The sequence below is a fragment of the Bombina bombina genome, chromosome 2 (assembly GCF_027579735.1).
Source record: "Bombina bombina isolate aBomBom1 chromosome 2, aBomBom1.pri, whole genome shotgun sequence".
NCBI classification, from domain to species: domain Eukaryota; kingdom Metazoa; phylum Chordata; class Amphibia; order Anura; family Bombinatoridae; genus Bombina; species Bombina bombina.
In genome coordinates this window covers 15,587,484-15,613,369 of record NC_069500.1, presented here as the reverse complement: position 1 = coordinate 15,613,369, position 25,886 = coordinate 15,587,484, and the positions used below count along the sequence as shown (strand labels likewise).

Sequence of the window (25,886 nt, the reverse complement as noted above, 5' to 3'; positions counted from 1 at the left end):
TCACAAACCTTTCTGAATTCCACACCATATTTGTCTTTCAGAGTTATATTTTTGTGTGAAAAAGTGTTTGGTGGCCATATCAATATATCTGTGTAATTTCATTATAAAATATAAAAAACTGGTGAAGGATTGTGTGGTTTATGTGGAGAATTATTGGTTTGAGTTTACTGCTTGGTGCAACACTAATTCCTCTAACATTTCTCATAACTGATTCTCATTATTTGATATGATTGTGTATTTGATCTCCTGTGGTTTATCCTCAGATGACCGCTGCCGTCCCATCTTGATGTCTATGATGGACTCACAGGGCAGCCCCGGATATATCAACGCTGTGTTTGTAAATGTAAGGACATTGCTACAAACTTTATCTTGCAATATAGTTCCTCACTTATTTATATAGCCGATACCTTTATGTTGTCTATGAAAAATATATGTCTAGTTTTACTGCAAAATAAATTCAGTCTCTGATATTTGTGTATCTCTCTACATGATACCTAATGCTGGTTATTAACAGGGTTGTTTTACGAACAAGTCCATGGAATAATATGATTATATAACATCTGTTTACCTATATAGAAAAATATGTACAGGATATATACAGTAAAACACATTAATGCATATGTATACACACACACACATACAGGTGTGTGTATATATATATATATATATATATATATATATATATATATATATATATATATATATATATATATATATTTATTTAGAGTTGTGTATGTATTTATATATGTAAATATATGTGTGTGTGACAGCACTCACTGGGCTTAAAAAAAGGTGCAGCAAGTGCCTTTTATTCAGTGACGTTTCGGGGAATACACCCCTTCATCAGGTCCTATTCAAAACCCTGGCATTTGAAATTAGTTCTTGAGAGTGCACCATTTACTACTATTATATACAGTATATATATATATATAGTAAAGCCCTTTGCAGCTCTTTATTTAACAACAATCTATCTTTGAGCCCTTATAACTTTTTTTAAAAAAAAATTAATTCCCCTACATTTACGCATGCTCTGAAGTTGCGCTAAACTGATGCGCTCAAATGAATACGTTTAATTCCAACTCGTAATATGCACACTATTTGTATGCAAAAGGCTGAGAAAAACCCAATATCGCTTGCGTGCTGCAGTGAGAGCACCACTTGTAATGTACCCTAAAAGTAGCAGCCCCTAACTTCACTTTATGTCAATGTTTTTTTATCTTTTCTTAGTCCAACTGCCGGCAGGACATATTTATTGTCACACAGATGCCTTTGAAGGACACTTTGGCAGATTTCTGGTCCCTGATCTGGGATTACAAATGTACTTCTGTAGTGATGATGCACGGAGAACAGGACCTAGCAAAGGTAAGTAGCATTATTCTTCATTATACTCTGCCAATGTACAATAAAACACATGGGCACAGATTACGACCATTATTGTAGCCAAGTTAGGCATTTTCTACTAATTAACAGTCAGCGAGATTACAAGTTTTGAGCGCTATAGGGAAATAAAAAGACCGCAACATTTTCGGCAGTATCTCACCCCCCTATAGCGCCGGTATTACAAGTTTAAAAAAAGTAGGCTTGTGTGGGCGAAATGACTGCGTTGAGCTCCATACCGCACACAAATCAAGCGCTGCTTTGACGTGCTCATGCACAATTTCTCCATAGACATCAATGGGGAGAGCCGGCTTATAAAAAGCCTAACACCTGCGATCGCGGAATGAAAAGCTCCGCAACGCAGCCACATTCATGTCTATGGGGAAAGAAAAATATAAGTATTAACCTAACACCCTGACATAAACCCTGAGTCTAAACACCCCTAATCTGCTGCCCCTAACATCGCTGCAACCTACATTACAGTTATTAAAACCTAATCTGCTGCCCCTAACATCGCCGCCCCCTACATAAATGTATTAACCCCTAATCTGCTGCCCCTAACATCGCCGCCCCCTACATAAATGTATTAACCCCTAATCTGCTGCCCCTAACATCACCGCCCCCTAAATAAATGTATTAACCCCTAATCTGCTGCCCCTAACATCGCCGTTCCCTACATAAATGTATTAACCCCTAATCTGCTGCCCATAACATCGCCGCCACCTACCTACACTTATTAACCCCTAATCTGCCGCCCCAATGTCGTTGCTACTATACTAAAGTTATTAACCCCTAAACCTCTGTCCTCCAACATCTCTAACACTACATAAATATATTAACCCCTAAATCTAACCATAACCCTAACGCAACCCTAAGTCTAACCCTAACACCCCCTAACTTAAATATAATTAAAATAAAGCTAAATAAACCTTAAAATTATTAACTAAATAATTCCTAATTAAAACTAAATACATACTTACCTGTAAAATAAAACCTAAGCTAGCTACAATATAACTAATGGTTATATTGTAACTATCTTAGGTTTTATTTTTATTTTACATGTAAGTTTGTATTTATTTTAACTAGGTAGAATAGTTACTAAATAGTAATTAACTATTTACTAGCTACCTAGTGAAACTAAATACACAGTTACCTGTAAAATAAAACCTAACCTGCCTTACACTAAAACCTAATATTCCAATCAGCCAATAGAATGCAAGCTCAAATCCTATTGGCTGATTGGATCAGCCAATATTATTTTTTTACCCTTTAATTCCTATTGGCTAATAGAATTCTATCAGCCAATCGGAATGTAAAGGAAGCCATCTTGGATGACGTCACTTAAAGGGAACCTTCAGTGTACAGTGGTGACCGTATGAAGAGGATGCTCCGTGCCGGATGTCTTGAAGATGGACCTGCTCTGCGCCGGATGGATGAAGATAGAATATGCAGTCTGGATGAAAACTTCTGCCGGCTTCAATGAGGACTTCTTGCTGCTTGGATGAGGACTTCGCCGGCTGGATGAGGATGGAAGTCCGGTCTTCGAAAACTGTAAGTGGATCATCTGGAGTCATTGTTAGTTTTTTTTAAGGGTTTATTGAGTGTGTTTTATTTTTAGATTAGGGTTTGGGCACTTGGTAAAAGAGCTGAATGCCCTTTTAAGGACAAAGCAAAATAGCAAAATGCCATTTTAAGGGCAATGCCCATCCAAATGCCCTTTTCAGGGCAATGGTTAGCTTAGGTTTTTTTAGATAGAATTTTATTTGGGGGGTTTGGTTGTGTGGGTGGTGGGTTTTACTGTTAGGGGGATGTTTGTAATTTTTTTTACAGGTAAAAGAGCTGTTATCTTTGGGGCAATGCCCTGCAAAATGTCCTTTTAAGGGCTATTGGCAGTTTAGTGTAAGCTACGGGTTTTATTATTTTGGAGGGGATTTTTTATTTTGATAGGGCTATTAGATTAGGAGTAATTCTTTTTTTTTTTTCTTTTTTTTTTTGATAATTTCATTTTTTATTTTGTGTAATTTAGTGGGGGGTTTTGTAATTTAGATAATTTTATTTGATTATTTGATTTGATTGTAATGTTAGGCTTTAGTGTAACTTAGGTTAGGTTTTATTTTACATAAAATTTGTATTTATTTTAACTAGGTAGCTAGTAAATAGTTAATAACTATCTACTAACTAGTCTACCTAGTTAAAATAAATACAAACTTACCTGTGAAATAAAAATAAGACCAAGATAGCTACAATATAACTATTAGTTATATTGTAGCTAGCTTAGGTTTTATTTTACAGGTAAGTATGTATTTAGTTTTAAATATAAATTATTTAGGTAATAATTGTAAGGTTTATTTATTTATTTTAATTATGTTTTAGTTAGGGGGTGTTAGGGTTAGGCTTAGGGTTACGTTAGGGTTATGCTTAGGGTTAGGGTAACGTTAGGGTTAGGTTTAGGGGTTAATATGTTTATGTAGTTATGTGGGAGGCCAGAGGTTTAGGGGTTAATAGTTTATTATAGTATATTTTGTTGTGGGGGGCTTGCAGTTTAGTGGTGAATAGGTTTTTTATAGCAGCGGTTTGGGCGTACGGCAGATTAGGGGTTAATAATATTTAAATAGTGTTTGCGATGCAGGAGTGTGGCGGTTTAGGGGTTAATAGGTTTATTATAGTGGCGACGATGTTGGGGAGCGGCGGAATAGGGGTTAATAAATTATAAAAGTGGCGGCAATGTCCGGAGCGGCAGATTAGGGGTTAATCAATTTATTATAGTGTTTGTGATGTGGGAGGGCCTTGGTTTAGGGGTTAATAGGTAGTTTATGGGAGTTAGTGTACTTTTTAGCACTTTAGTTATGAGTTTTATGTTACAGATTTGTAATGTAAAACTCATAACTACTGACTTTCATATGACGGTACGGATCTTGTAGTTATATGTATCAAGCTCCAAATGGAGCTTGATGCCCCGTGTTTCTGGCAAGCCTGTAGGCTCGCCAGAAACAGCAGTTATGAAGCAGCGGTCACAAAGACCGCTGCTCCATAACCTGTCCGCCTGCTCTGAGCAGGCGGACAGACATTGCTGGAAATCAACCCGATCGGGTTGATTGACACCTCCCTGCTGGCGGCCCATTGGCCGCGAGTCTGCAGGGGGCGGCGTTGCACCAGCAGCTCTTGTGAGCTGCTGGTGCAATGCTGAATACGGCGAGCGTATTGCTCACCGTATTCAGCGAGGTCTGGCGGACCTGATCCGCAGTGTCAGATCAGGTCCGCCAGACATTGATAAATAGAGCCCATTGGCTGTACCGCTCACTTTTTGGGCTCCCAGTCAAACTCGTAATACCGACGCTATGGAAGTCCCATTGAAAAAGGACTTTTTAAAAAGTGCGGTACTGACGTTGCGTGACGGCCATAAAGGTGTGCGGTACAGCTATACCTACGAGACTCGTAAAAGCAACGGTAGTGAAAAAGCAGCATTAGGAGCCATAACGATGCTTTTTCACTCATAACGCAAAACTCGTAATCTGGCTGATTACTTTTAAAGGGATTTGAAACCCAAATTTTATCTTTCATGATTCCGATAGAGCAGTAATTCTAAGCTACTTTCTAATTTACTCCAATTATCAAATTTTTTTCATTTTTTTTGGTGAGCAGGAATGTAAGCTTAGGAAACAGCCTATTTTTTGTTCAGCACCATTTTACATTTAGCCACCAATCAGCACACACTACCCACATCCTTAACCAAAAATGGGCGGCTCCTAAGCTTTATATTACTGCTTTTCAAATAAAGATACCAATGAGAACAAAGAAAAATTAATAATAGGAGCAAATTAGAACGTTGGTAAAATTGCTGCTCTATCTGAATCATGAAAGAAAAATAAGGAGTCTCGTATCCCTTTAAGTGCTAAACATTATTATCAGTCCGTGATTATCCTGATCACATCAAACCTCCTGAAATTGTTTCTATCCTTTGTAGGAGATCTTTACAATACTTAGGGCTCATCCTAAGGGATCTGATCGCGGTAATCGCGTATGCACCGTTCCCATTGATATAAACTGTCTTAAAGGCATAAAAGGGTAAAAATGTGCATGGGAGCATTTCAGTTTTGATTAGAAGCATTTTCACTATTTTCATTCATTAGCATCATTTATTCTATTAAAAGTAATTACTGTTTTTCAGCGGCATATACACATATGCTGTTACTGCCACGTGCACCAGTATGCAATCAACCATACCTTATCAGAGAGTCAGCAGTAGCAGTCAGCGCACTGTGCTGTATAATGACACTGAGTATTTGTACACTGGCAGTGAGTGCACTGTGCTGTATAATAACACTGAGTATTTGTACACTGGCAGTGAGCGCACTGTGCTGTATAATGACACTGAGTATTTGTACACTGGCAGTGAGTGCACTGTGCTCTATAATGACACTGAGTATTTGTACACTGGCAGTGAGCGCCCTGTGTTGTATAATGACACTGAGTATTTGTATACTGGCAGTGAGTGCACTGTGCTGTATAATGACACTATAATACATTTATTAACCCTATCCTGCCCCACCGTACACCGTCGCCACCTATAATAAATTTATTAACCCTTATCCTGCCCCCCCTACACCGCCGCCACTGTAATAAAATTATTAACCCCTAAAAGTCTAACCCTAACAGCCCCCTAACTTAAATATTAATTAAATAAATCTAAATAATATTTCTCTTATTAACTAAATTAATCCTATTTAAAAATAAATACCTTTAAAATAAACCCTAATATAGCTACAATATAAATAATAATTATATTGTAGCTATCTTAGGATTTATTTTTATTTCACAGGCAACTTTCAATTTATTTTAACTTGGTACAATAGCTATTAAATAGTTATTAACTATTTAATAGCTACCTAGCTAAAATAAAGAGAAATTTACCTGTAAAATAAATCCTAACCTAAGTTACAATTACACCTAACACTACACTATACTTTAATAAATTATTCCTATTTAAAACTAAATACTTACCTGTAAAATAAACCCTAATATAGCTACAATATAATTAATAATTACATTGTAGCTATTTTAGGATTTATATTTATTTTACAGGTAACTTTGTATTTATTTTAGCTAGTTACAATAGTTATTAAATAGTTATTAACTATTTAATAACTACCTAGCTAAAAGAAATACAAAATTACCTGTAAAATAAATCCTAACCTAAGTTACAATTAAACCTAACACTACACTATCATTAAATTAATTAAATAAATTAGCTACAAATAACTACAATTAAATTAAATAAACTAACTAAAGTAAAAAAAATAAAAAAAGCTAAGTTACAAAAAATAAAAAAAATAAGTTACAAACATTTTAAAAATATTACAACAATTTTAAGCTACTTACACCTAATCTAAGCCCCCTAATAAAATAACAAAGCCCCCCAAAATAAAAAAAATTCCCTACCCTATTCTACATTAAAATGTTACCAGCTCTATTACCTTACCAGCCCTTAAAAGGGCCTTTTGCGGGGCATGCCCCAAAGAATTCAGCTCTTTTGCCTGTAAAATAAAAATACAACCCCCCCAACATTAAAAACCACCACCCACATACCCCTAATCTAACCCAACCCCCCCTTAAATAAACCTAACACTACCCCCCTAAAGATCATCCTACCTTCAGCCATCTTCAGCCAGCCGACCACCGATGGAACCGAAGAGGAGATCCGGAGCGGCAGAAGTCATCATTCAGGCGGCTCTGAAGAAGTCTTCCATCTGATAGAAGTCTTCATCCAGGCGGCATCTTCAATCTTCATCCATCCGGAGCGAGCGGAGCCATCTTCAGACGAGCCGACGCGGACCCATCCTCTTCTTCCCGACGACTAACGACAAATGAAGGTTCCTTTAAGGGACGTCATCCAAGATGGCGTCCCTTCAATTCCGATTGGCTGATAGGATTCTATCAGCCAATCGGAATTAGGGTAGGAAAAATCTGATTGGCTGATTGAATCAGCCAATCAGATTGAAGTTCAATCCGATTGGCTGATCCAATCAGCCAATCAGATTGAGCTCGCATTCTATTGGCTGTTCAGCCAATCGGATTGAACTTCAATCTGATTGGCTGATTCAATCAGCCAATCAGATTTTTCCTACCTTAATTCCGATTGGCTGATAGAATCCTATCAGCCAATCGGAATTGAAGGGATGCCATCTTGGATGACGTCCCTTATAGGAACCTTCATTCGTCGTTAGTCGTCGGGAAGAAGAGGATGGCTCCTCGTCGGCTCGTCTGAAGATGGCTCCGCTCTGCTCCGGATGGATGAAGATTGAAGACGCCGCATGGATGAAGACTTCTATTGGATGGAAGACCTCTTCAGCGCCGCCTGGATGATGACTTCTGCCGCTCCGGATCTCCTCTTCTGTTCCATCGGTGGTCGGCTAGCTAAAGACGGCTCAAGGTAGGATGATCTTCGGGGGGTAGTGTTAGGTTTATTTAAGGGGGGTTTGGGTTAGATTAGGGGTATGTGGGTGGTGGGTTTCAATGTTGGGGGGGTTGTATTTTTATTTTACAGGCAAAAGAGCTGAATTCTTTGGGGCATGCCCCGCAAAAGGCTCTTTTAAGGGCTGGTAAGGTAATAGAGCTGGTAACTTTTTAATGTAGAATAGGGTAGGGAATTTTTTTATTTTGGGGGGCTTTGTTATTTTATTAGGGGGCTTAGATTAGGTGTAAGTAGCTTAAAATTGTTGTAATATTTTTAAAATGTTTGTAACTTATTTTTTTTATTTTTTGTACTTTAGTTAGTTTATTTAATTTAATTGTAGCTATTTGTAGCTAATTTATTTAATTAATTTAATGATAGTGTAGTGTTAGGTTTAATTGTAACTTAGGTTAGGATTTATTTTACAGGTAATTTTGTATTTCTTTTAGCTAGGTAGTTATTAAATAGTTAATAACTATTTAATAACTATTGTAACTAGCTAAAATAAATACAAAGGTACCTGTAAAATAAATATAAATCCTAAAATAGCTACAATGTAATTATTAAATATATTGTAGCTATCTTAGGGTTTATTTTACAGGTAAGTATTTAGTTTTAAATAGGAATAATTTATTAAAGTATAGTGTAGTGTTAGGTGTAATTGTAACTTAGGTTAGTTTTTATTTTACAGGTAAATTTCTCTTTATTTTAACTAGGTAGCTATTAAATAGTTAATAACTATTTAATAGCTATTGTACCTAGTTAAAATAAATTGAAAGTTGCCTGTAAAATAAAAATAAATCCTAAGATAGCTACGATATAATTATTATTTATATTGTAGCTATATTAGGGTTTATTTTAAAAGTATTTATTTTTAAATAGGATTAATTTAGTTAATAAGAGAAATATTATTTAGATTTATTTAATTAATATTTAAGTTAGGGGGGTGTTGGGGTTAGTGTTAGACTTAGGTTTAGGGGTTAATAATTTTATTACAGTGGCGGCGGTGTAGGGGGGGCAGGATAGGGGTTAATAAATTTATTATAGGTGGCGACGGTGTAGGGGGGCAGATTAGGGGTTAATAAGTTTAATATAGGTTGCGGCGGGGTCCGGGAGCGGCGCTTTAGGGGTTAAACTATTTATTTAGTTGCGGCGAGGTCCGGGATCCGCAGGATAGCACATTGTTCTGTATAATAACACTGAGTATTTGTACACTGGCAGTGAGTGCACTGTGCTCTATAAAGACACTGAGTATTTGTACACTGGCAGTGAGTGCACTGTGCTGTATAATAAGACTGAGTATTTGTACACTGGCAGTGAGCGCACTGTGCTGTATAATAACACTGAGTATTTGTACACTGGCAGGGAGTGCACTGTGCTCTATAATGACACTGAGTATTTGTACACTGGCAGTGAGTGCACTGTGCTCTATGACACTGAGTATTTGTACACTGGCAGTGAGCGCACTGTGCTGTACAATGACACTGAGTATTTGTACACTGGCAGTGAGCACACTGTGTAGTATAATAATACTGAGTATTTGTACACTGGCAGTGAGCGCACTGTGCTGTATAATGACACTGAGTATTTGTACACTGGCAGTGAGCGCACTGTTCTGTATAATGACACTGAGTATTTGTACACTGGCAGTGAGCGCACTGTGCTGTATAATGACACTGAGTATTTGTACACTGGCAGTGAGCGCACTGTTCTGTATAATGACACTGAGTATTTGTACACTGGCAGTGAGCGCACTGTTCTGTATAATGACACTGAGTATTTGTACACTGGCAGTCAGCGCACTGTGCTGTATAATGACACTGAGTATTTGTACACTGGCAGTGAGCGCACTGTTCTGTATAATAACACTGAGTATTTGTACACTGGCAGTGAGCGCACTGTGCTGTCTAATGACACTGAGTATTTGTACACTGGCAGTGAGCGCGCTGTGCTGTATAATGACACTGAGTATTTGTACACTGGCAGTGATCACACTGTGCTGTATAATGACACTGAGTATTTGTACACTGGCAGTGAGCGCACTGTGCTGTATAATGACACTGAGTATTTGTACACTGGCAGTGAGCGCGCTGTGCTGTATAATGACACTGAGTATTTGTACACTGGCAGTGAGCGCACTGTTCTGTATAATGACACTGAGTATTTGTACACTGGCAGTCAGCGCACTGTGCTGTATAATGACACTGAGTATTTGTACACTGGCAGTGAGCGCACTGTTCTGTATAATGACACTGAGTATTTGTACACTGGCAGTCAGCGCACTGTGCTGTATAATGACACTGAGTATTTGTACACTGGCAGTGAGCGCACTGTGCTGTATAATGACACTGAGTATTTGTACACTGGCAGTGAGCTCACTGTGCTGTATAATAACACTGAGTATTTGTACACTGGCAGTGAGCGCACTGTGCTGTATAATGACACTGAGTATTTGTACACTGGCAGAGAGCGCACTGTGCTGTATAATGACACTGAGTATTTGTACACTGGCAGTGAGCGCACTGTGCTGTATAATGACACTGAGTATTTGTACACTGGCAGAGAGCGCACTGTGCTGTATAATGACACTGAGTATTTGTACACTGGCAGTGAGCGCACTGTGCTGTATAATGACACTGAGTATTTGTACACTGGCAGTGAGCGCACTGTGCTGTATAATGACACTGAGTATTTGTACACTGGCAGTGAGCTCACTGTGCTGTATAATAACACTGAGTATTTGTACACTGGCAGTGAGTGCACTGTGCTATATAATGACACTGAGTATTTGTACACTGACAGTGAGTGCACTGTGCTGTATAATGACACTGAGTATTTGTACACTGACAGTGAGTGCACTGTGCTATATAATGACACTGAGTATTTGTACACTGACAGAGAGCGCACTGTGCTGTTTAATGACACTGAGTATTTGTACACTGGCAGTGAGCGCACTGTTCTGTATAATGACACTGAGTATTTGTACACTGGCAGTGAGCGCGCTGTGCTGTATAATGACACTGAGTATTTGTACACTGGCAGTGAGCGCGCTGTTCTGTATAATGACACTGAGTATTTGTACACTGGCAGTGAGCGCACTGTTCTGTATAATGACACTGAGTATTTGTACACTGACAGAGAGCGCACTGTGCTGTATAATTACACTGAGTATTTGTACACTGGCAGTGAGCGCACTGTGCTGTATAATGACACTGAGTATTTGTACACTGGCAGTGATTGCACTGTGCTGTATAATGACATTGAGTATTTGTACACGGGCAGTAATTGCACTGTGCTGTATAATGACACTGAGTATTTGTACACTGGCAGTGAGTGCACTGTACTGTAATAATGACACGGAGTATTTGTACACTGGCAGAGAGCGCACTGTGCTGTTTAATGACACTGAGTATTTGAACACTGGCAGTGAGCGCACTGTACTGTAATAATGACACTGAGTATTTGTACACTGGCAGTCAGGGAACTGTGCTATGTAATAACACTGAGTATTTATACACTTTACCCAGATAAGTACACTGCTCTGTATAAATATGATGAGTATGCACAGTGTGATAAATAAGCTGTGCTGTATAATGACACTGAGTATTTATACACTATACCCTGATAAGTACACTGCTCTGTATAAATATGTGTATGTATAGTGTGATAAATATGTTGTGCTGTATAATAGCACTGAGTATTTATACACTATACCCTGATAAGTACACTGCTCTATAAATATAATGAGTATGTATAGTGTGATAAACTGTGCTGTATAATGACACTGAGTATTTATATACTATACCCTGATAAGTACACTGCTCTGTATAAATATGATGAGTATGTATAGTGTGATAAATAAGCTGTGCTGTATAATGACACTGAGTATTTATACACTATACCCTGATAAGTACACTGTTCTGTATAAATATGAGTATGTATAGTGTGATAAATATGCTGTGCTGTATAATAACACTGAGTATTTATACACTATACCCTGATAAGTACACTGCGCTGTATAAATATGAGTATGTATAGTGCGATAAATAAGCTGTGCTGTATAATGACACTAAGTATTTATACACTATACCCTGATAAGTACACTGCTCTGTATAAATATGAGTATGTATAGTGTGATAAATATGTTGTGCTGTATAACACCACTGAGTATTTATACACTATACCCTGATAAGTACTCTGTTCTGTATAAATATGATGAGTATGTATAGTGTGATAAATATGCTGTGCTGTATAATAACACTGAGTATTTATACACTATACCCTGATAAGTACACTGCTCTGTATAAACATGAGTATGTATAGTGTGATAAATATGCTGTGCTGTATAATGACAATGAGTATTTATACACTATACCCTGATAAGTACACTGCTCTGTATAAACATGAGTGTGTATAGTGTGATAAATAAGCTGTGCTGTATAATGACACTGTGTATTTATACACTATACCCTGATAAGTACACTGCTCTGTATAAATATGATGAGTATGTATAGTGTGATAAATATGCTGTGCTGTATAATGACACTGAGTATTTATATACTATACCCTGATAAGTACACTGCTCTGTATAAATATGATGAGTATGTATAGTGTGATAAATATGCTGTGCTGTATAATGACACTGAGTATTTATGCACTATACCCTGATAAGTACACTGCTCTGTATAAATATGAGTATGTATAGTATGATAAATAAGCTGTGCTGTATAATCACACTGAGTATTTGTACACTGGCAGAGAGCGCACTGTGCTGTAAAATGACACTGAGTATTTATACACTATACCCTGATAAGTACACTGCTCTGTATAAATATGATGAGTATGCATAGTGTGATAAATATGCTGTGCTGTATAATGACACTGAGTATTTATATACTATACCCTGATAAGTACACTGCTCTGTATAAATATGATGAGTATGTATAGTGTGATAAATATGCTGTGCTGTATAATGACACTGAGTATTTATACACTATACCCTGATAAGTACACTGCTCTGTATAAATATGAGTATGTATAGTGTGATAAATAAGCTGTGCTGTATAATGACACTGAGTATTTGTACACTGGCAGAGAGCGCACTGTGCTGTAAAATGACACTGAGTATTTATACACTATACCCTGATAAGTACACTGCTCTGTATAAATATGATGAGTATGCATAGTGTGATAAATATGCGGTACTGTATAATGACAATGAGTATTTATACACTATACCCTGATAAGTACACTGCTCTGTATAAATATGATGAGTATGTATAGTGTGATAAATATGCGGTACTGTATAATGACAATGAGTATTTATACACTATACCCTGATAAGTACACTGCTCTGTATAAACATGAGTATGTATAGTGTGATAAATAAGCTGTGCTGTATAATAACACTGAGTATTTATACACTATACCCTGATAAGTACACTGCTCTGTATAAATATGATGAGTATGTATAGTGTGATAAATATGCGGTACTGTATAATGACAATGAGTATTTATACACTATACCCTGATAAGTACACTGCTCTGTATAAATATGACTATGTATAGTGTGATAAATGTTGTGCTGTATAATAACACTGAGTATTTATACACTATACCCTGATAAGTACACTGCTCTGTATAAATATGATGAGTATGTATAGTGTGATAAATATGCTGTGCTGTATAATGACAATGAGTATTTATACACTATACTCTGATAAGTACACTGCTCTGTATAAATATGATGAGTATGTATACAGGGAGTGCAGAATTATTAGGCAAATGAGTATTTTGACCACATCATTATGCATGTTGTCTTACTCCAAGCTGTATAGGCTCGAAAGCCTACTACCAATTAAGCATATTAGGTGATGTGCATCTCTGTAATGAGAAGGGGTGTGGTCTAATGACATCAACACCATATATAAGGTGTGCATAATTATTAGGCAACTTCCTTTCCTTTGGCAAAATGGGTCAAAAGAAGGACTTGACAGGCTCAGAAAAGTAAAAAATAGTGAGATATCTTGCAGAGGGATGCAGCACTCTTAAAATTGCAAAGCTTCTGAAGCGTGATCATCAAACAATCAAGCGTTTCATTCAAAATAGTCAACAGGGTCGCAAGAAGCGTGTGGAAAAACCAAGGCGCAAAATAACTGCCCATGAACTGAGAAAAGTCAAGCGTGCAGCTGCCAAGATGCCATTTGCCACCAGTTTGGCCATATTTCAGAGCTGCAACATCACTGGAGTGCCCAAAAGCACAAGGTGTGCAATACTCAGAGACATGGCCAAGGTAAGAAAGGCTGAAAGACGACCACCACTGAACAAGACACACAAGCTGAAACGTCAAGACTGGGCCAAGAAATATCTCAAGACTGATTTTTCTAAGGTTTTATGGACTGATGAAATGAGAGTGAGTTTTGATGGGCCAGATGGATGGGCTCGTGGCTGGATTGGTAAAGGGCAGAGAGCTCCAGTCCTACTCAGACGCCAGCAAGGTGGAGGTGGAGTACTGGTTTGGGCTGGTATCATCAAAGATGAGCTTGTGGGGCCTTTTCGGGTTGAGGATGGAGTCAAGCTCAACTCCCAGTCCTACTGCCAGTTTCTGGAAGACACCTTCTTCAAGCAGTGGTACAGGAAGAAGTCTGCATCCTTCAAGAAAAACATGATTTTCATGCAGGACAATGCTCCATCACACGCGTCCAAGTACTCCACAGCGTGGCTGGCAAGAAAGGGTATAAAAGAAGAAAATCTAATGACATGGCTTCCTTGTTCACCTGATCTGAACCCCATTGAGAACCTGTGGTCCATCATCAAATGTGAGATTTACAAGGAGGGAAAACAGTACACCTCTCTGAACAGTGTCTGGGAGGCTGTGGTTGCTGCTGCACGCAATGTTGATGGTGAACAGATCAAAACACTGACAGAATCCATAGATGGCAGGCTTTTGAGTGTCCTTGCAAAGAAAGGTGGCTATATTGGTCACTGATTTGTTTTTGTTTTGTTTTTGAATGTCAGAAATGTATATGTGTGAATGTTGAGATGTTATATTGGTTTCACTGGTAAAAATAAATAATTGAAATGGGTATATATTTGTTTTTTGTTAAGTTGCCTAATAATTATGCACAGTAATAGTCACCTGCACACACAGATATCCCCCTAAAATAGCTATAACTAAAAACAAACTAAAAACTACTTCCAAAACTATTCAGCTTTGATATTAATGAGTTTTTTGGGTTCATTGAGAACATGGTTGTTGTTCAATAATAAAATTAATCCTCAAAAATACAACTTGCTAATAATTCTGCACTCCCTGTAGTGTGATAAATATGCTGTGCTGTATAATGACAAGGAGTATTTATACACTATACCCTGATAAGTACACTGCTCTGTATAAATATGTGTATGTATAGTGTGATAAATATGTTGTGCTGTATAATGACACTGAGTATTTGTACACTGGCAGAGAGCGCACTGTGCTGTATAATGACACTGAGTATTTATATACTATACCCTGATAAGTACACTGCTCTGTATAAATATGATGAGTATGTATAGTGTGATAAATATGCTGTGCTGTATAATAACAATGAGTATTTATACACTATACCCTGATAAGTACACTGCTCTGTATAAATATGTGTATGTATAGTGTGATAAATATGTTGTGCTGTATAATGACACTGAGTATTTGTACACTGGCAGAGAGCGCACTGTGCTGTATAATGACACTGAGTATTTATACACTATACCCTGATAAGTACACTGCTCTGTATAAATATGATGAGTATGTACAGTGTGATAAATAAACTGTGCTGTATAATGACACTGAGTATTTATATACTATACCCTGATAAGTACACTGCTCTGTATAAATATAAGTATGTATAGTGTGATAAATAAACTGTGCTGTATAATGACACTGAGTATTTGTACACTGGCAGAGAGCGCGCTGTGCTGTATGACACTGAGTATTTATACACTATACCCTGATAAGTACACTGCTCTGTATAAATATGATGAGTATGTACAGTGTGATAAATTAGCTGTGCTGTATAATGACACTGAGTATTTATACACTATACCCTGATAAGTACTCTGCTCTGTATAAATATGATGAGTATGTATAGTGTGATAAATATGTTGTGCTGTATAATAACACTGAGTATTTATGCACTATACCCTGATAAGTACACTGCTCTGTATAAATATAAGTATGTATAGTGTGATAAATAAGCTGTGCTGTATAATGACACTGAGTGTTTGTACACTGGCAGAGAGCGCGCTGTGCTGTATGACACTGAGTATTTATACACTATACCCTGGTAAGTACACTGCTCTGTATAAATATGATGATTATGTATAGTGTGATAAATATGCTGTGCTGTATAATGACACTGAGTATTTATACACTATACCCTGATAAGTACACTGCTCTATATAAACATGAGTATGTATAGTGTGATAAATATGTTGTGCTGTATAATAACACTGAGTATTTATGCACTATACCCTGATAAGTACACTGCTCTGTATAAATATGATGATTATGTATAGTGTGATAAATATGCTGTGCTGTATAATGACAATTAGTATTTATACACTATACCCTGATAAGTACACTGCTCTGTATAAATATGATGAGTATGTATAGTGTGATAAATATGCTGTGCTGTATAATGACACTGAGTATTTATACACTATACCCTAATAAGTACTCTGCTCTGTATAAATATGATGAGTATGTATAGTGTGATAAATATGCTGTGCTGTATAATGACACTGAGTATTTATACACTATACCCTAATAAGTACTCTGCTCTGTATAAATATGATGAGTATGTATAGTGTGATAAATATGCTGTGCTGTATAATGACACTGAGTATTTATACACTATACCCTGATAAGTACACTGCTCTGTATAAATATGATGAGTATGTATAGTGTGATAAATATGCTGTGCTGTATAATGACACTGAGTATTTATACACTATACCCTGATAAGTACACTGCTCTGTATAAATATGAGTATGTATAGTGTGATAAATATGTTGTGCTGTATAATAACACTGAGTATTTATACACTATACCCTAATAAGTACTCTGCTCTGTATAAATATGATGAGTATGTATAGTGTGATAAATATGCTGTGCTGTATAATGACACTGAGTATTTATACACTATACCCTGATAAGTACACTGCTCTGTATAAATATGAGTATGTATAGTGTGATAAATATGTTGTGCTGTATAATAACACTGAGTATTTATACACTATACCCTGATAAGTACACTGCTCTGTATAAATATGAGTATGTATAGTGTGATAAATAAGCTGTGCTGTATAATAACACTGAGTATTTATACACTATACCCTGATATGTACACTGCTCTGTATAAATATGAGTATGTATAGTGTGATAAATAAGCTGTGCTGTATAATGACACTGAGTATTTATACACTATACCCTGATAAGTACACTGCTCTGTATAAATATGATGAGTATGTATAGTGTGATACATATGTTGTGCTGTATAATAACACTGAGTATTTATACACTATACCATGATAAGTACACTGCTCTGTATAAATATGAGTATGTATAGTGTGATAAATATGCTGTGCTGTATAATAACACTGAGTATTTATACACTATACCCTGATAAGTACACTGCTCTATAAATATAATGAGTATGTATAGTGTGATAAATATGCTGTGCTGTATAATAACACTGTGTATTTATACACTATACCCTGATAAGTACTCTGCTCTGTATAAATATGATGAGTATGTATAGTGTGATAAATAAACTGTGCTGTATAATGACAATGAGTATTTATACACTATACCCTGATAAGTACACTGCTCTGTATAAACATGATGAGTATTTATACTATAAAAAATATGCTGTGCTTCAGACTGAGCAGGATAATAAATAACAACTTCCATCCTTTAATAACATATTTTAACCTGATGATTCTATGGGGCTGATTTTCATTTGTCGGATTGACATGATCCACTTTAGAGTATATTGTCCGTCCGACATCGCTGAATGCCGACAACATACACTGTCGGCATTTAACATTGCACAAGTAGTTCTGGTGAACTGCTTGTGCAATGCCGCCCCCTGCAGATTTGCGGCCAATCGGCCGCTAGCAGGGGGTGACAATTAACCCGATCGTATACGATTGGGCGGATTGCCGTCTGCCGCCTCAGAGGAGGTCGTACAAGTTAAGGTGCAGCGATCCTTAGCCAGTTGTCAGTTTTGCATTTGTTGCTGTTAAAACTGCAGGAAGAATTTTATAAACAGATGATTTGCTGTGCTGGTTGAGCTGTGATACGGGCGCATGTTGTGCGACTGGGCTTATTGTATTCAGCAGATCAACTGTTCTTTCTGTCATGTCACGTCACTCAGTTCTTTTTCTGCATGCAGATTGGTCCCAAGTTTTGGCCAGAAAAAGGAGAAACTCGTTATCAATGGTTTTCTGTTAAGAAAATCTCAAAGGTAAAAGACGCTGGTTACACCAGAACAACACTGCAATTAAAGAACACGAAGGAGGTGAGTACTGACCACAGAATGTGATAGTATCAAAGGCCAAAGAAGAAGGAATCACTGTTCCATTATTGTTTTCTGACTAGAGGGCTCACCGCTTATCGGCTTAACAGTCCACCCAAAAAACACAGCATGAGGGCACTCTGTGATACCATATTAGCATCATGTAACACACATACATAGAACAGTCATGTAACACACATACATATAACAGTCATGTAACTCACATACATATAACAGTCCACCCAAAAAACACAGCATGAGGGCACTCTGTGATACCATATCAGCATCATGTAACACACATACATATAACAGTCATGTAACACACATACATATAACAGTCATGTAACTCACATACATATATCAGTCCACCCAATAAACACAGCATGAGGGCACTCTGTGATACCATATCACACATACATGCAACACTCATGTAACACACTTACATGCAACAGACGTCTAACACACATACAAACAAATGTCATGTGACACACATACAAACAAATGTCATGTTTGTCATATGACACACATTCATACAAACATCATGTAACTCATACATACAACAGTCATGTAACACACATACATATGTCATGTAGCACACATACAATGGTCATGTAACACACATACATACAACAGTCATGTAATACACATACATACAAATATTATGTAACACACACACATACATACATCATGTAACACACACACATACAACTGTCATGTAACACACATGCATACAATGGTCATGTAAATCACATACATACAACAGTCATGTAATACACGTACATACAAATATTATGTAACACACATACATACATACATACATCATGTAACACACATACATACATCATGTAACACACATACATACAAATGTCGTGGGCCTTTTTCAAGATTTTAGCTATATCCATTTTTCTTTTTTATACAGGGAGAGATAGGACAATTTTTGTGTGTGGAGAGGTTTGATAAGGAAATCTGCTCTTTCTGTAAGCTCTGTCCATTTTATTGGGTTGTGGTTTCAATGAACATATGCAGCATAATTTCACATGCATTTAAACTCTGCAACGGTATAACAAGTCATTGGAAGCGCATCAAGGCAGGGGGTTTTAAACCTGTCCACTAGCCTCTCTTACAGGGTAGATTTTCCGGATTACCTTGGGAGAGAGCAGGGTAATGACCACGTTTACTAATCAGCTGGTTATTTCACCTGTACTTCAGTTCAGATATCATAAAAATCTGACCTGTTAAGGCGGCTTAAGGATGTGTCAGCAGATTACTTTTGCGTTACAATGATATAAGTAAAGATGTGCTCCGTAGCCTTTTTTTTATAAAAAAGTAATTATGCCAACAATATATAATAATAATTGTTATTATAATTATTATTATTATTATTGTTATTATTATTATTATTATTATTGTTATTATTATTATTATTATCATCAGGTATTTGTAGAGCCCCAACAAATTCCACAGCGCTATAAATATAGGCGGTATACAAGGTAACATTTATAGGGATCAAATGGGTAGAGGGCCCTGCCGAGAGTCGCACTGTTGTAGTCAGCTCTTATGAAGGTGATCTACAAACAGCTGGGCTCCTAGGCTTACATGCTAAGGGGTTGAAGGTGATAGAAATGGAGTTAGGAAAGATTAGTGTAGGTTGCATGCATCCCTGAACAGTAGAGTCTTTAGGGATTGCTTGATGCTTTTAAAAACTAGGGGAAAGCCTTGTGAAGTGAGGCAGCGAGTTCCACAAGATGGGAGCCAGTCTGGAGAAGTCCTATAAATGGGAGTTGGATGAGGTAACAAGAGAGGAGGAGAGCAGGAGGTTGTGAGCAGAGCGAAGGGGACGGGAGGGAGAGTATCTGGAGACAAGGTCTGAGATAATTTTGTGTTTAATCCTGGAGGCAAGAGGAAGCCAGTGAAAGGATTGACAGAGAGGTGCAGCAGATGAAGAGCAATGTGTAAGGAAGATGAGCCTGGCAGAGACATTCATTATGGATTGTAATGGAGCTAGGCGGCAGGTGGGGGACCAGAGAGGACAGAGTTGCAGGAGTCGAGGCGGGAAAGGATGAGAGAGTAGATTAAAATCTTAAATGTGTCTTGTGTAATTATGTCTAGATACAGATCGCATTCAGATAGTTTAGCAGTGGTGAGTATGGGATCGGATTACAATAGGTTCCTTTTAAACTAACGATTGTTTGATCCCACTTAAAGGCCAGTTATGAACACGCAAGTGCTCTTAGTGACAAATATTACAGTGCGTGTGTCACTTAGAAGCAAACATTTAAATAAAGTGACTGCTCCGCGCCATTTGTAGCTATTGGGATCCTGTCTTTTCCTGCAGATTCTATAGCTGTAAGGCTATCACGTACTATACACATATACATAAGAACCTGTAAATGAGTACCCTGGCTACTGTAAACGGCCTATATAATAGTAGTTATTACAGCTACAGAGAGTTAAATTCTAATCAGAGCCTTGGGTGCCACAACCACCTCTGGGAACCTAACCATGGGTCCCACCCCCCAAAACATGCTTTTAAGGTTTCTCTGACAGAATGTGCATGTGAGAGATAATAATCTGACAAACAAATGTCCGTCGGATAACACAAAAATGTTTAATTTCTTTCATGTAAGTGGCAAGAGTCCATGAGCTAGTGACATATGGGATATACATTCCTACCAGGAGGGGGCCAAGTTTCCCAAACGTCAAATGCCTTTAAATACACCTCCCACCTCACTCATACCTCAGTTTTACAAACTTTGCCTCCTTAGGAGGTGGTGAAGCATGATGTGCTTGTTTTCTTCTGTGAAAGGTGCTTCTAAATATACTAAAGCCCAGTTCCTCTCTAAGTGCAGTGTTTGTCTGAGGGATGTGAAGGGAGTATTGCCTGATGATACCATGTTTTTACCTATGGGAAATCTATTCTAGGGCTCTCTGTAAATTCGGTCGTGGGGATTCATCTGCTGCCTCCCTTTACAGATCTACATTATACTCCTCTACCATTACCTCTGCTGATATGTTTCAGTACTGGTTTGGCTGTCTGCTATATGTGGATCGGTGTCTTCTGGTAAGTATATATCATTTTTAAGACACTCTCAGCTATGGAAGGCACTTTATATAATAAAGTTCTTAAAAAAGTGTATTTTCCATATATTTTTTTTTTTTTTTTAAATCTTTTATTTAAGCTTAGCCATTCAAAACAGAAAGGAAATTACCAAATTCCGAACATGGTTATTGTCACGCAGGACAATCAATCTTTCAAAGAAAAAGAAAAATATTTCAAATAAACTGTAAATAATGCACTTACAATATTGAATAAAACAGAGTTTTCAACCTATACTTTGGCCAAGTCCAGAATTCCATATCAACTAACATCATAATGGCTAATATTTTATAGGCGTATAAACAACAATTAAGACACCAAAACAAGCCTATAACACAAAAAAGCACTAAGAAAAAGAGAGGGAAAGAAAGAGGGAGAGAAAAAAAAAAAAAAAAAAAAAAGGGAAGAGCCCCCCCCCCCCCCCGTAAAACGATATCTTGTAAAGTATCTATAAACCCCACTTAATCTATATCACGAGCATTCCTGAGCCAAGTCTCCGGAAATACCTGCAATATAACCAGCTCTGCAAAACTCACCGAGGACAGGAATGGCATTAAGATCTGCTTCTGGAGACTAGGAGTATAGGTTTTAATAACCGGCGCCCAGCCTACCAAAAATTCTCTTATTCTTTTTTCAGATACCTGCTGCAAATGAAAAGATTTGAAAATGGTATGAGCTTGAATATCTCTCAATACTGAAGGAAAAGTGGGGGGAGACTTTGACATCCATTTTTTGAAAATATTATATCTCACCGTCAATACAATAGTATTTACGACCCGCCGCGTAGGACTATTTCCCTCCTCTATAAATAGTAACACTACCTCCTTAAAGGTCAGGGAAATAGCACTTCCGAATACTCTGTTATACCAATATTGTACCTTCTGCCAGAGTTGAAAAATTTTAGGGCAGGTCCATAACATATGACAGATATCCGCCCGGACATACGAACAGTGTTCACATATAAATAATTTACCCAGGTAATATTTAGTTAATGTTGCCGGAGAAAGATATGAATTGTTTAATAATTTTAAATGAGATTCTTTCCAACTCTCTACCACCGGAAATCTGACCACTGTTGCCAGACTTTTGGATATTGACTCAAACTCTAGGGCTGGAAAATAGAATCGCCAGGATTGACTCAATTTATCCTTCTCTCCTATACCTTGTTTGGAAAGCATAATATCATATAGAAGAGAGATTGATGCATCCCCTCCAATAAATTTTCTGATACAGATCTTGATCTCGGGCCACTCCCATCCTCTAGACGCATACCAACTTTGAGCGGAAAGAAAATGACGGATTTGAAAATAAGCAAATCGATTAGAACTGGTTAGAGAGAATTTCTCCCTAATGGTCTCCCACGGGAGTATCTGCATACCATTATTGAGTAGTTGATACACATATTCAAGCCCTCCAGCCATCCAGACCTGGAAACATTTATGATCTATTCCTGGTCGAAAAAGGGGATTCCCTCTAATAGGCAGAAAGTCCGAAAAAGAGGGGTCTATTTTGGCCAGTTTACAAAATTTATTCCATATCACTACTACATTCCTAACTGAACTAAGGGAGGATACCTTCGTCGGCAGAGCCTTCAGCGGGCAATGCAAGAGCGCCACTAGGGACCATGGTTTAACCATGTACGATTCCAGCTCATATGTAGTAACCAAGTTGGACTGCGCAATCCAATCCAATGCTATTTTAATCAGAGCTGCCCAATTGTATAATTTAATACTGGGCAGGGCTATGCCTGCCTCGATATATTTCTGTGTTAGCCTGTTAATCGATATTCGAGGTTTCTTCGATTTCCAAAGAAACTTCGAAAACCAAGAAGATAAATTCTTCAAATCCCTGTTGAGTATCATAAGAGGTAAATTCTGCAAATAGTAAAGAATTTTGGGAAAAATTATAGATTTGATTAAGTTGGCCGAGGCTGATAGTGATAAGGGAAAAGCCGCCCAGAGCTTAAGGTCATCCTGAATTTTCTGAAAAAGTGACCTAAAATTGGCCTGATACCACTGTTTCGGGTTTCTATTAATTTCTAGCCCAAGATATTTAATGGCATTAACATTACGAAATAAAATATTAGGGCGCTCCCTGTGCTGCCGCCCGAGCCACATCAAGTCGCTCTTCCCCATATTAATTTTATAACCCGCAAACGTGCTAAAAAGCTTTATCGTGTCAACAACTCTCGGGATGGTAACTGATGTTTTATTCAAAAATAGCAAAATATCGTCAGCATAGAGGAGAATTTTCAGGTTCTGCCCGCCTAGCGGAATTCCGGGCAGGACCTCTCGCAATCTAATCGCCAGAGGTTCTAGGACAATGTTAAACAAGAGAGGCGAGAGTGGACATCCCTGCCTTGTACCTCTCTGCAAGCGAATGCCAGGGGAAGTCCTGCCATTCACTAGCAAATAAGACACCGGATTCTGATATATTTTGGCGACAAAATTAAAAAAGCTACCCCCAAAACCAAATCTCGTTAATGTCGCAAAAAGATGTCTCCAAGAGATGCAGTCAAAGGCTTTGACCGCATCTAATGTAAGGACCGCTAGGTCCTTAAATTCCAGCTTCTCTTCCGGTTGTTCTATATTCCATGTATAGTCCACTAGGGTTGTTAGTTTTCTTATGTTTTTAGAGGAACTACGGTTTGCCATGAAACCCACCTGATCGACATGGATCAACCTATCCAAACATGACACTAGTCTCTGGGCTATAATGGACACTAAGATTTTATAGTCCGCATTGAGGACAGAAATAGGCCTATAGGAGGCTGGATCCTCCGGATTTTTCCCTTTTTTTAAGATCAGGGAGATGTTGGCCGCGGCGAAGAGAGAAGAAATAGTGTTGTCTAATATGTAATAATTATTAAACAATCTCTCTAAAATGGGTATAACCTGATCAGAAAGATTTTTATAAAACTCAGACGGGAATCCGTCCGGACCCGCCGCTTTATTAAGTTTGGCGCGTGCAATAGCTTTGCTTATTTCTTCCACCGTAACTGGTGCATTTAGCACTTCTAATTCCTCTTTTTGGATTTTGGGAACCGAAATAGAGGACCAAAATTCCAACTGATTATCCAAGCTATATTCCCCTTCTGAATATAGATGCTGATAAAATTGGAAAAAGGTTCCGGAAATTTCATCAATATCCGAGGTACAACCATTTTCTGTCTGTATTACTGGGATAAAATTCTTCTTGTTCCTAGCTTTAACCAATCTGGCTAAGTGTTTAGCAGAGCTACCATGAAGACCCCTAAACCGCATAGTAATTTTTGTCTCCTCTTGCTGGTGTTTTTGATGCAGGAAGGCATCTCTTTCTCTCCTGCTATCCACATAAACATCCCAATTAACCTTAGAACGATCCCTGCAGTATTTTCCAAAGGCATTTCTAACTTGATTAGACAACTGTATATCCCTGCACCGCGCTTTCCTGTTCCTCGTGGTCATATACCCCTTAATATCCCCCCTTAACACAGCCTTGGCCGTTTCCCAGAATACCTCAATTTTAGACAGGTGCCCCGAATTGAACCCACAGAACTCCTTCCACTTAACTAATAACCAGGACAAAAATCTTGGATCGTTATAGAGATACCTCGGGTAGACAAATCTGGGGGAAGAAATATCCCTCCTATCCTGAAATGAAATACCTAAATAGATGATAGCGTGGTCCGACACCAAGATCTCACCAATCTCAGCTTCCATTTTAACCGCTGGTAGAGACTCTGCAACTAAAAATAAATCTATACGTGAAAACGTTCTATGGGCTCTGGATTCGCATGTAAAGTTCTGCAAATCTGGATTCAGCCTGCGCCATATGTTATGAACCTGTAACTTCTGGCAGAAACGTTGGAAGAGTTTAGCGCTTCTCCTATTCTCTAGAAAATTTCTGCCTACCAGCCTATCCAGTTCCGGGTGTATGGTCATGTTGAAATCACCTCCAATTACTAAGTTATCTTTTACCAACGGAAACAGTATCCCCTTAATCTTATCCCAAAATTTCCTATCAAATTTATTAGGGCCATAAATATTGCAAAACACAAATGTTATGCTATTTATAAAGATATGCAAAATAATGAATCTGGCTTCTGGGTCCACTTCAGTGTGGGTAATCCTATAGTCTAGGTTCTTATTTATGAGAAACACTACCCCACATTTCCTAGCTCCAGCGTTAGTGGATACCACCTCCCCTACCCATTTAATCTTAAGTTTTTTAGCCTCCTGTTCCACTATGTGGGTTTCCTGGAGGAAAGAAATGTCGGGCTTATATTTAGCTAGGAGTTTTACAATTAATTTGCGTTTAGCGGGTGAGGAGATCCCCCCTACATTCCACGACGTTAACTTCAATTCCATGTACTACGACATAAAAAAAACCAAGAAATCCTGAGGGGGGGAGAAAAGCAGAA

General features: G+C 37.8%; 1 protein-coding gene across 1 annotated transcript in view; it reads left to right on the top strand.

Annotated features, from left to right (window-relative positions):
* The window catches only part of LOC128648366 (receptor-type tyrosine-protein phosphatase alpha), a 152,000-nt gene that overhangs the window by 78,419 nt on the left and 47,695 nt on the right, over nt 1-25,886 (top strand). Inside the window, exons 11-13 of the mRNA XM_053700965.1 lie at nt 264-343; nt 1,228-1,362; nt 18,265-18,390. Coding sequence (XP_053556940.1) covers nt 264-343; nt 1,228-1,362; nt 18,265-18,390 — 341 coding nt within the window. The remainder of the gene's footprint in view (nt 1-263; nt 344-1,227; nt 1,363-18,264; nt 18,391-25,886) is intronic.